Source organism: Protomyctophum bolini (genome assembly GCF_963924005.1).
Source record: "Protomyctophum bolini genome assembly, chromosome: 12".
Lineage (NCBI taxonomy): Eukaryota > Metazoa > Chordata > Actinopteri > Myctophiformes > Myctophidae > Protomyctophum > Protomyctophum bolini.
Window position 1 is genome coordinate 44,603,207 of NC_137873.1, and position 12,413 is coordinate 44,615,619.

The 12,413-nt window shown below is 45.0% G+C and overlaps 1 protein-coding gene across 1 annotated transcript in view; it reads right to left on the reverse strand.

The window, feature by feature from the left end:
- Positions 1-12,413, reverse strand: part of LOC308326314 (dynein axonemal heavy chain 11-like) — a gene marked incomplete at both ends in the record, with an annotated part of 226,908 nt that overhangs the window by 192,193 nt on the left and 22,302 nt on the right. The window contains 11 exon segments of the mRNA XM_080779119.1: positions 578-747; positions 1,394-1,514; positions 1,879-1,934; positions 4,472-4,549; positions 5,096-5,440; positions 5,887-6,048; positions 6,458-6,649; positions 8,938-9,042; positions 10,217-10,412; positions 10,775-10,899; positions 12,148-12,285. Coding sequence (XP_080635245.1) covers positions 578-747; positions 1,394-1,514; positions 1,879-1,934; positions 4,472-4,549; positions 5,096-5,440; positions 5,887-6,048; positions 6,458-6,649; positions 8,938-9,042; positions 10,217-10,412; positions 10,775-10,899; positions 12,148-12,285 — 1,688 coding nt within the window.

A 12,413-nucleotide genomic window follows, 5' to 3' on the forward strand; every position in this document is an offset into this window, starting at 1 on the left:
CACAACGCTTATAGTAGACGTAGACGATATTAAGATCACCCCATGTTATTCTCCATAGAAAAATTACTTCCGCGAACCAGGGGAATCGTCGGGATGAGCGAGTTACTCGCTCATCCTTGACGCTGAGGAGGAGGACACCATCGTTACATTACAAGTAAGACGCGCGAACGTGGGAAGCGAACACAGCTTGTAAATTGCGATAACAATTAGAATAAATTACGTACTTTTTAAAGTTATTTTTAAAAAAAATTAAGATTACGATTAAGTTACGGTTTTTCAAGTTCTTATTTAGTGTGTCTATGTGTGCGTGCATGTTTTTTTTAAGTAGTTTTCTTCAATTTTTTAAGTTACGTTTTTTTTTTTTATTACGTTTTTTGTGCGTGACACACACACAGACAGACATGTTCTGCTAGGTCTCATAGTTAGTGCTCACTGCATTCGCAATCACTGCGTTCGCAACTATAGAGCTCCCAAGTCCTGACGTCACTCGCTCATCCCCTGGTTTCTAAAGTCCTGACGTCACTCGCTCATCCCCCTAAAGTCCTGAGGTGCGTGTGTGCGTGCTGTGTGTGCGTGCCTCTCATTGACGTGGTTCAGGAGGTGCTCTTTGAACATCCAGCTCCATCTCTTGATGACGTTCATCAGAGTGACTCTGAACGGCCTCACGTCCACCTGGAGCCAACCGTTGAACACCCTCCTCTCCTCCAGCTTACTGACACGCCCATATAAGGTCTCAAACAGGTTGATCTGAGAGAGAGAGAGACACACAGAGAGAGAGAGAGAGAGAGAAATGAGAAATGATCAGAAATGAGAAATGATCAGAAATGATCAGAAATGATCAGAAATGACAAATGATCAGAAATTATCAGAAATGAGAAATTATCAGAAATGAGAAATTATCAGAAATGAGAAATGATCAGAGAGAGAGAGAGAGAGAGAGAGAGAGATATTGTGATAGACCAGTGGTTTTTCAATCATTTTCATATGAAGGTCCATTTATATTCGTGGCTAATATTTAGTTGTTGATGTCGTTGTTAATAAGACTTTGTCCACAATTCCATCCATGCTGTATTGTGTGTGTGTGTGTGTGTGTGTGTGTGTGTGCGTGCGTGCGTGTGTGTGTGTGTGTGTGTGTGTGTTGGTACCATAGGAGATAAACAGGCAAACGCCGATAAAAAAAAACAATTATTTTGCATTCTCTCCAAATGTGTAAACTTCTTGAAAATGAAGAAGTTAATCCAGATTTTGTTACGTCTCTTGAGAGAGTGTAGAATGAAACCAAATGGACCCGGGGAGGGTCAGACACACCTGTAGAATGAAACCAAATGGACCCGGGGAGGGTCAGACACACCTGTAGAATGAAACCAAATGGACCCGGGAGGGTCAGACACACCTGCTCTTTGAAGTTGTCCAGAGTGGGTGGGTTCTTCTTCAGCTCGTAGTCGGCATAGAGCTCCGCCTCCTCGGTGCTCAGAACGTGACCGTACAGCAGGAACTGTCTCATGAACTCTGACCTTCAACACACAACACCACGGTTACATTTAGGTCCCAGAAGAGTCTGGGACGTGTGGAGCGTTGTCCAGGGTGTTTTAGAGAAGGGAGAAGAGTCTGGGACGCGTGGAGCGTTGTCCAGGGTGTTTTAGAGAAGGGAGAAGAGTCTGGGACGCGTGGAGCGTTGTCCAGGGTGTTTTAGAGAAGGGAGAAGAGTCTGGGACGCGTGGAGCGTTGTCCAGGGTGTTTTAGAGAAGGGAGAAGAGTCTGGGACGCGTGGAGCGTTGTCCAGGGTGTTTTAGAGAAGGGAGAAGAGTCTGGGACGCGTGGAGCGTTGTCCAGGGTGTTTTAGAGAAGGGAGAAGAGTCTAGAACGTCAGTAACTGACCTGTCATCAGTCCAGAGGTATCGGTAGCAGTCCAAAGAGCTCTGGTATTCCTTCACCTGAAAACCAAGAGAACACACACAATAAACTACACATCATCACAACTACACAGTGAAACTACACATCTTAAAGGTTTTATGACATTAATTTTAATTTATTTTTCTTTTAGGTTTTATGACCTCAATTACACCCAAAGAACCTGAACTTTGAACATTCAGTGGATTTTCTGTGGTCTGAAGTTTTCTTTGGGGTTTGGAAGCCTTTTGAGCTACAATGAAAACAGGCAACACAGTGAAAACAGTGACATCTTACATCACAAACTGCCGGAAAATCAGAGCACCTGTTTGAGCCAGAAAACCCCCAGATCACAGAAAATCTACTGAATGTTTTCATGTTTTTGGGTGCAATTGAGATTAGAAAACCTAAAAAAAAAATAAGAACAATTCCAAAACCTTTTTTTTGTCTTTGTCACAATCCCTTTAATTCATGTTCTACGTTCACTAAAATATTTTGAATCCATTCAGGAGTTGTGCTGAACAACGATGCAAAACAAGCCGACTAGTACGAACATATTTGTACGGCACCAGCACCGGGATTTGTGCACGGACCCCATAATTATAGTCCGTTAATTATAGTCCGTTATTTAAAGTGGGACATTTGGTATATACCGGTAGTCTTTTTTTATTGGCCTAAAATATTGTCTATATACATACACGTTTTTTTCTATATTGATTGCATTGAATGTATTTAATTATGTATTTTAATTTTATTTTTGTATAGATATTGCTGTTATATGGTTCTTTATTTCACATTTGCTTTTCTGCTGTAACTCTTATATACAATACATTGTAGTGTCTCCATGACAAGGAATGTTTATTCCAGAGCCTCTTAGGAGGCCTTATAGTCATTATTGAGATAAACTCTTGTATGTGAACTTGAGACACCACATGACCATGATCCCTACCTCTCATATCACAGGGACAGGTCTTATTTAACCCTAGCCCCTCTCGGAACCCTCCGAAAGCTTTTATGATCGGACCTAGCTTTGCGTAGGGTTCCTGGTCATTACAAAATTTTCTAATGCGATTGTTGGAACGCGGATTGTTGAAACTCCTCGTTTAGTCGATCGGCGCGGTATTACGCCATTTTTACCTGTGTTGGCTTACGAATGTGCGAACTATAAGTACCTTACATACCTCTGAAAAAATCTTCTGTGTTGCGGAAGCCGTTAAGTATTTTTAATCCATGTTTGATTAAAAATGTCGCTTTGATTTCCTCTTGTTTATTTACCGTTTATTGTACCGCCTCCCGATGTGCGGTTGGCTTGTGCCGGCTACGTCATAGCTATAGCACCACTAGCTAGCCAGATAGGCGGTACAATGAGGGGTCAATAAACAAGGTAGGAAGAAGCGACATTTTTTATCAAACATAGATTAAAAATACTTAACGGCTTCCGCGACACAGGAGATTTTCTCAGAGGTATGTAAGGTACTTATAGTTCGCACATTCTTAAGCCAACACAGGAAAAAAACATCGTAAAACCGCGCAGAATCTTTTCTCCTTACGTGTTTACATTGTATTTGTGTGTGCTTGTGTGTGCGTAACTGGTGGCAGCCCAGCGTGAACCAGGACCCAATGGGTAAAGTAATCAAAGTGTCAGAAACTTTACTACATTTGGGTTCTGCTTGTGGGGCTAATTTAACCCGTGTTCCCCTACCCCCTTCTGATTGGTTGCATGACTCTCTGGCATTTAAGTGTGAACCATTATGTGCTCTGTATTCCCTGATGAAGGCTTAACCGCCCAAACGTTGGATATTCCTGTCTTACCTGCTGTCCGAATAAATATTGGTACTCTAGCTATCGGTGTGTGCGGCTCCACCTTCTTGCTTATTCAAGACCTCCTCTACAGTTTTCTCCCGTGCGTCGGCACCGCCACAAGGACTTTGGTGTGCGTATAGAGCCTCTTTGTACACACTATATACATACATTAACACAATCCCTACTTTTGGCGGAATGCTCCGCCATAAGGACTGTAATAACCTTCCGCTCGTGTCGGAATGCTCCGTCAGATTAGCTTTATTATTGATATCAATCCGCGTCGCTGAGAACTATTTTTTCATTATTATTTTGGGTCGGCCTTTCCTTCTTTAGCGATCCTAGAGAGGATTGCGCATGCGCGCTGCCGTCCACCTCCCGTTATACAGGCAGACTAAAAGCTGAAGAACTCCTAATCTACGGAGCTCTCCGTGGTTTGGTCATTTAGCGCGACGTTTGGAGGTCTTTGCCGATTATCCGGTGGTCTAGATGGAAACATTGGTGCTTTCTAGAGCAAGGATGGCTATATTTTAGCTCGCTAGCATTGCCGCTATTTATTTAGCACAAGATGGACGCCCACAACATCCGTTTCTGTGCTGCGTGCGCAACCTCTAAATCGCCCCCCACAGACCGTGGCAGTCAGAAGTTGGATTTGCGTCCAGCAGGTGGCAGCCAAACGGTTTTAATGAATCCACGTTTGGCAAGGCTTACCTACACTCTGCTGCCACCTAGTGGCACAGGAGGAGTTTAAAGATGTGCACGTGCAACAACACTCACTCACCTTAGCGATGGCGATGCGTGCGCGAGAGCGGATCACATGGCACAGATCCGCCAGCTCAGCCATGTCGTCGATGTCGGACTGGAGAGAGGAAGAACAAAGTTGTTTATTAATATAAAATAAAGAGTGGATATTGTACTATTGTGACACTGCGTGAAAAGAGGAGTTAACGGGCAATTATGGACACATTATAACCATTATTTGACACTTTTGGCTGTTGAAAAACAGCTTCTAACCATTATTTGACACTTTTGGCTGTTGAAAAACAGCTTCTAACCATATCGAGGAAGCTCAAGTTTTTGTCACGCTATCGAGGAAGGGCGAGTTTTTGCTATGGAGGGAGACTGAAGTTGGAGAGAGAGGGGTAGATGCGGAGCGCTCTGGTCACGTTCAAGACAATCTGGTGTTGTGTTTATACCGACCCGTTGCATATTGTTGGTTCAGCCTTAGTGCCGCTACTGAACGGTAAAAAGTTGGAAAACACCCGCGATTAAAATAATCAAATTCGTTGGCAACGAATTTAATCGTCGACTTTTATCGATTTAACCGAGTCGTTGTTGCAGCCCTAGTTCTGGCGTGACTTCCAGGCACGATGATGTCACGCGCCACACCCTCTACAGCACTGACCTGGTAGTCGGCCATCTTGTGTCTGGCCACTCTGGGTATGCAGGACGCCATGCGGGCGATGCCCGTCACCATGCGGTCCACGCTGTCGTAGAAGTTGCCCTCGCGGCCCGCGTCCAGCGAGGGTTCAAAGGTCATCTCCCTGCCGTTGAGGACCAGCTGCACCTCGAACAGCGGCGAGACGCCGCCGACGCGCGCGGGGGCGCCCTCCGTGTTCTCCACGAAGTACTGCAGCGAACAGCGCACCCCGCTGGCCAGGCTGAGCAGCACCACGCGGTCGATGTGCTCCGTGTAGCCGCGCCACTCTGGGGCGTCCGGGTCGGACACGCCCAGCAGAGACCGGTTCTCCTGGGAGAGAGAGAGAGAGAGAGAGAGAGAGAGAGAGATAGAGAGAGAGGGGGCGGAGGAGAGAGAGAGAGAGAGAGAGAGAGAGAGAGAGAGAGAGAGAGAGAGAGGAAAGTAAGTGTGTGTATGTGTGTGTGTGTGTCTACCTCCAGCAGTGTGTGTGTGTGTGTGTGTGTGTGTGTGTGTGTGTGTGTGTGTGTGTGTGTGTGCGTGTGTGTGTACCTCCAGCAGTGTGTGTGGTCTCCCCAGCCTTGCTGACCGTATTGTACTGTGTGTGTGTGTGTGTGTGTGTGTGTGTACCTCCAGCAGTGTGTGTGTGTGTGTGTGTGTGTGTGTGTGTGTGTGTGTGTACCTCCAGCAGTGTGTGTGTGTGTGTGTGTGTGTGTGTGTGTGTGTGTGTGTGTGTGTACCTCCAGCAGTGTGTGTGTGGTCTCCCCAGCCTTGCTGACCGTAGCGTACTGTTTAGTGAAACAGTCGCCCATGTCGCTGAGGATGAGGAGGACCGTGTTCCTCGTCTTCCTCGTGATGAAGGCCTGCTGGCTGAACTTCCCCATCACCGATTGGATGGCCTGGACGTTGTCCTTACTGCGCTGGACGCGACTGGACACGCCCTGGTGGCCAGGCGGAGAAATACACACAGTTATGGCCTTTTCCTTATTAGTTTTTATCCCACGATTAAATTGCAACCCAATTTTTCACCCAGTGTCAATTATGTAACCCCTAGCGTAGGTATCCTCACATGTTCTCCCCGTGTCCCCTAGGGTAGGTACCCTCACATGTTCTCCCCGTGTCCCCTAGGGTAGGTACCCTCACATGTTCTCCCCGTGTCCCCTAGGGTAGGTACCCTCACATGTTCTCCCCGTGTCCCCTATAGGGTAGGTACCCTCACATGTTCTCCCCGTGTCCCCTAGGGTAGGTACCCTCACATGTTCTCCCCGTGTCCCCTAGGGTAGGTACCCTCACGTGTTCTCCCCGTGTCCCCTAGGTTTTGGGGGACCAGGTGGTCTGGGTGTAGTTTACCTGGACCAGGTCTCTGGTGGTCTGGATGTAGTCCCAGAGGTCATCCTGGGCCCAGGTCAGCTGACCCAGGGTGGGCTCCAGCTGACCTCTGGTCCGGTCCATCTCCTCCTGGACCAGCGCCAGCTCCACGGGGAGGATGGTGCTGTGGAGGCGGTTGTACCACTGGGTGACCTGGGTGAGGGTCTGGGAGTACTGGGAACGCACACACACACACACACAGTGACCTGGGTGAGGGTCTGGGAGTACTGGGAACGCACACACACACACACACACAGTGACCTGGGTGAGGGTCTGGGAGTACTGGGAACGCACACAGTTTACAACCTTCAATCACCTCATTCCCAAACTTCCGCCGTAGTCTGAAAACCCACCCTTTCAGACCCTAGCCCCTTAGATAGCACTTTTGTAGACTTTGATAGCATTTGATACAGACTTATAGCATGTTATGTAGACCAGGGGTATAGGCAACCTTTGGCACTGGTGCCAACCTTGGCACAAAGGAGGGTGATCACTGGCACACTGGCATAAAATTAAAATAAAACAATTACCGGTAAATAAACAATAAAAAAAAATCTAGTCAAATAAATGAATTCACTCATGTTTGTATGTAAATTACGTCCTGCATCATTAAATCATTCATTAAAACTCTGAACTCTGACTGGGGGAGGGAGACAGGAGGCCTACAGTGCAGTATGCTCTGAGTCTAATGATCATTATAACAATGTGAAATAATATTTAACATGGGAAAAGGTTACTGTATATCCGTGGACAATCAAAACATGTTGGAACTGTGGTGTGGTGTCATTAAAGTGACACACTGACTATCTATAGAAACTAAAAACTTGGCACTTTGTTTCAAAAAGGTTGCAGACCCCTGACATCACTATCATTGCATTGTATGTAGTCAATTCAATTTCAATTCAAAAGGGCTTTATTGGCATGAGAAAACATACGTTTACATTGCCAAAGCAGAAAGAACAATACAGCAATACCATCAAAACAAAAATGATTTTGAAGGTCAGAACATTTGAAGGTCAGAATCTTCAATAGATAAAATCCTATGTACCAAGGTCACTCAATGCAGGTATAGTGCAGGAATATACACAATGATTAGTCTTTAGGGTGGTTGTGTTCCATTTGATATCCTTCTCCTATATCACAGCAACTCACAAATGTTGCTGCTGTGTTTTGCACATTGTTGTACTTCGCCCAGCAGATATGGGAGTTGTTGATGTAGTCACAGCACTTTATAGTACATATTTATAGCATAGTATAGTATATATGTATAGTTTCATTATATAGATACTCTACACTGTTACGTTCTTAGCTTACGCATGTTTCATGATAACTACCTTTTATATATGTGATGTGTTGCCATGCTTTTTTGTTCTTGCTTATTGTAAATCGCTCTGGATTAAGAGCGCCTAAATTGTAAATTGTACAATGTAGGCATTTATCAGACGCTCTTAATCCAGAGTGATTTACAGTAAGCAAGAACAACACACATGTTAAAACATCAAATAGTCATCAAGAACCAGAAGCAAGCTAAGAACGTAACATCCGTCTAACAGAGGAATGAATATCTACATAATGAAACGATGCGTATATACACTATAGACGAGTGCTATGTCCGCATAGAATGCTATCTATGCTACATAAATTGACCTTTGCATACTCCTGTAAGGTCGTCAGGGCTAGGGCGAGTGCTATGGGGCTGAAGGCTCATACATAGTCTGGATTTACGGTGGTGAAGTGACCACCGAACTACAACATGACGTCACTGAGCCGCGGTGAAGAGCAAACCACCGCCACCGCTCCAGCCCTTCTCTCTGTTTTTACTCACCACCGCTCAACGTTATTTCAGCTCCGGTGGTCAGCTTACCACCGGAGCGGTGGTCACCTCACCACCGAAAATCCAGACTATGAATAGGCCTTAAGATGGAGTCTGAAGAGGTGGGTTTTCAGACTACGGTGGGAGATTGGGAGTGAGTCTGACTCCATCATGGCCCGTAGCACTTACCCTACCCCCTTAGATTTTTAAAATTTAGGCATTTAGCAGACGCTCTTAATCCAGAGCGATTTACATGTGCACTTAATATGTATATACATAGCATAGTAGTATATATGTATAGTTTCATTATATAGATATTCCACTGTTACTTTCTTAGCTTACGCATGTTTCATGATAAATGCTTTTATGTGATGTATTCCCATGCTTTTGTTCTTGCTTAATGTAAGTCGCTCTGGATTAAGAGCGTCTGATAAATGCCCTAAATTGTAAATTGAGTCTGCAATTCTGACTGCAATGGGACGTTTTTTCCATAGCTTTGGAGCCAGAAGGGAGAAAAGTTTGGGACTTACAAGCTCGTTGCGCGCCACTCGGTGGCCCTACGAGCTTGTAGATCTGCTATTTTTCCAATAGCTAAATTATAACATAATGCATAAATCACCAAAAGGGGTTCCCGTCCAGAATAACTCACCATGTATAAAGTCTCCCTCTTGGAGAAGAGTTGCAGAGCGGCGTTGGGAATGTTGTCGTTCTTCAGAAGGCCTAAATACTTCACCTCCCTCAACACCGACGTCAACTGAGGAGGAAACATAACACTTATAATTAGTGATGCACCGAATATTCGGCCGCAGAAAATATTCGGCAGAAAATGGCAAAAAATGAATTTTCGGCCTATTGGGTTTCGGCCCGAATAGGCAGAAAATATATCACCGAATAGTGTATGCAATTAATGCATTCAGAAGAGCTGAATACATGTTTTATGGACCCATAATAGTGATTATTATTTAAGTTAAGTTTTGCCATAACCATTTATTTTGCCATAAATCAGATAGCTTTAAGGTACGGCCATGACAGCAATGGTAGGAAAAAAATTGGAAATTCGGTATTCGTTTTTCGGCCAACTGTTTCCTATATTTGGTTTCGGCCAAGAATTTCCCTTTCGGGAATAACCAGTAAGACGCCTGAGAGCGAGAAGACACCTCGTCCCGTTTCACGCCCGTCCGCCTCGGCTGCCGAATACTACTTTCCATTTGTTCAATATTTTAGAAACAACAAACATAAAAGGTGTTCAATATGTTGTCAATAGCACCAATTCCTCCCGATATCAATTAATTATAGTATATAGTATTAGTGGAATAAGAGCTTACATCAGGATGGAAGTTGACTCTGAATCAAGGTTATAATAGTTAACTAAAACTAACTAAAAAAAACGAAAACTAGAATAAAAAAAAAACATTTTAGTTAACTGAAACTGATAAAAAATAAATCAATGGACTACTACTACTACTCTCCCCCTATCCACAAGGAAGAGCAGTGCACCAAAGACTTATGGGAATTGTAGTCCAGGAAGGTAGTGAGCCCAGTGTCCATGACATCAGAAACAACAGGCTCACTGCTACAATCTAAAATATCTAAAACCACATATCATTACACACATAAAGACCCCCAGGAAAGTGTTCTAAAGCTTCTAAACATCATTAACATATATTTTTTTGCAAAAAAGGTGAAGTGTCCCTTTAAGGACCAGGTCTTATTCCCTAACTTGAGTAAACTAAAGACCTGGAGGCGTGGTCAATGCCATTTGGCTATTCTTGAGTGGCCAAAGAGCATTGACCACGCCTCCAGGTCTTTAGTTTACTCAAGTCAGGGAATAAGACCTTTTACTTAAGACACGCAAAATACAACCCAAGGACTAAACCTAAGATCTAAATGTGCTGCCAAAAACAACACTGGTGTAGTAGAGCTTTTACCGCAGGACTGAAGTTGACCCTGAACAGGCCCGTCTCCGGGTCCAGGACCATCAGAGGCTGGTCCAGGTGGGTCAGACACCGGTCCTCTAGTCCTCGGGTCCAGGAGGTCACCAGGTCCTCGTCCAGACGCTCTAGGGCCCGGAGGACACGCTCGCTGTTCTGGAGAGCAGCGTCCGCCTCGGCGCCACCTAGTGGCCTGTGAACGCACACACACGCAGGCAGACACAGACACACAGACACAGACACACAGACACACAGACACAAACAAACCACTTGCTAAGTATTGCATTCTGTTTGGGCTGTTTTGGGCATTTGTCTGTGTGTATCCCATTGGTCCCATTTGGTTCCCTGCTGAATTAATTGTAATTTGTGGATTCAAATAAAGAATACAACAAATGGCTGTAAATGTACATACATTTGAGTGAGTGAGTGCGTGCGTGCGTGCGTGCTTGCGTTGTGTGTGTGTGTGCGTGCGTGCGTGCGTGCGTGCGTGTGTGCGTGCGTGCGTGCGTGCGTGCGTGCGTGCGTTCGTGTGTGCGTGCACGCGTGCGTACATACATGTGTGTGATCATGTTGAGGTGTGTCCGGTGGGTCAGGATCAGGTCTCGGAGCTCCTGAGACCATTTGAGGTTTCCAGAAACCGCCGGAAGGTTCTTGTCCAGGAACACGTGACCCGTCTGTAACTAACGCAGCAATAACAACAATAACACAATAAAATACAACACAATGTAAGGGATAATGTCTGGCTAGCTGGTCATTGTCTACTATAGAGCGTCGCAGTCCCTAGATAGATAGAATACTTTATTGGCAGTTTAAGAAAATTACAGAAAATTACATCATTTAAAAAAAACGCCAAATGGACTTAGACACAAAAAAGCCTTCGCTTGTTTCCATTGTGGTCCACTTTGTAACATGAAACTATACACATACATACTGTACAGACAAAACAACCATGGAACATATAATAAATAATCCTTATATATAAGGCTGGGAGCTATATACATAGGACAAGAGGTACCCTGAGATAATAGTCCTGAGCATGGGAGATGGGCTATCCAGGGTCGGAATCTAACTATGACCAGTGAGTGTGTAGAATGGAGCCATGATTTCAGGTCTTTCCTAAATATTGCAATAGAATTTAGGGATTTCAGGGCTGGAGGGAGTGCATTCCACAGAGTAGTGGCTTCGTAGAAAAAAGCATTTTTTCCCATGAGTGTCCTGAAACTGGGGGGAACTAGATCATAAGGACTTCCCCTGGTTGAGTCCCTCCCCCTTTCAGAACGACGAGTGGCCCAGGAAATGAATCCCAATGCATTTCTCCCATAGGCTTTTCTTAAAGTATTTATTTAAAGACGGTTACGCCGCGGACAAAGCCAACTCGGATCGTGAGAAATCATGACAACGAACACAATGTTTTGGGGCCGATCAAATTCATTTATAAGAAGAAAAACAAAACAAATAGTGTCGTCTCCTGCCTTTATTTTCTTCTTTCTAATGATTTGATCGGCCCCCAAAACATTGTGTTCGTTGTCATGATTTGTCACGATCCGAGTTGGCTTTTGTTTGTTTTTTCCAATGTATCTGCCACTGTTTGTCCTGCACCTTTTTGCCATGAGAAAATAATTGTGTTAAGTGTTGTTGCTGTTGTTGTAACCGTTTGTTTTTTACTGTTTGAGACCGAAGACGAATTTCCACACGTGGACAATAAATGAAACTAACTAACTAACTAACTTTGTCCGCGGCGTAACCGTCTTTAAATAAATACTTTAAGAAAAGCCTATGGGCAAAATGCATTGGGATTCATTTCCTGGGACACTCGTCGTTCTGAAAGGGGGAGGGACTGCGACGCTCTATAGAACTGACCTGCTGTCTGTCTGTGCTGGTCTAGGATCAGTGTATAGGTGGTCATCTCCTCTAGAACATGAACTGACCTGTTCTCTGTGCTGGTCTAGGATCAGCGTACAGGTGCTCATCTCCTGGTTGAACATGCTCAGCAGAAGCGTGTAGTTTGGGGAGAACATTTGGCTGATCCTGGGTCTGTCCAGAAGGCTGCCGAAGATCTGCAAGAGCTGCAACGACACGCAATGCAACACACACACACACACACACACATGCAACGTACACAGGCACGCACGCACGCACGCAATGCATGCACGCACACACACACACGCACGCACGCAAGCAGTCACAGACGCAA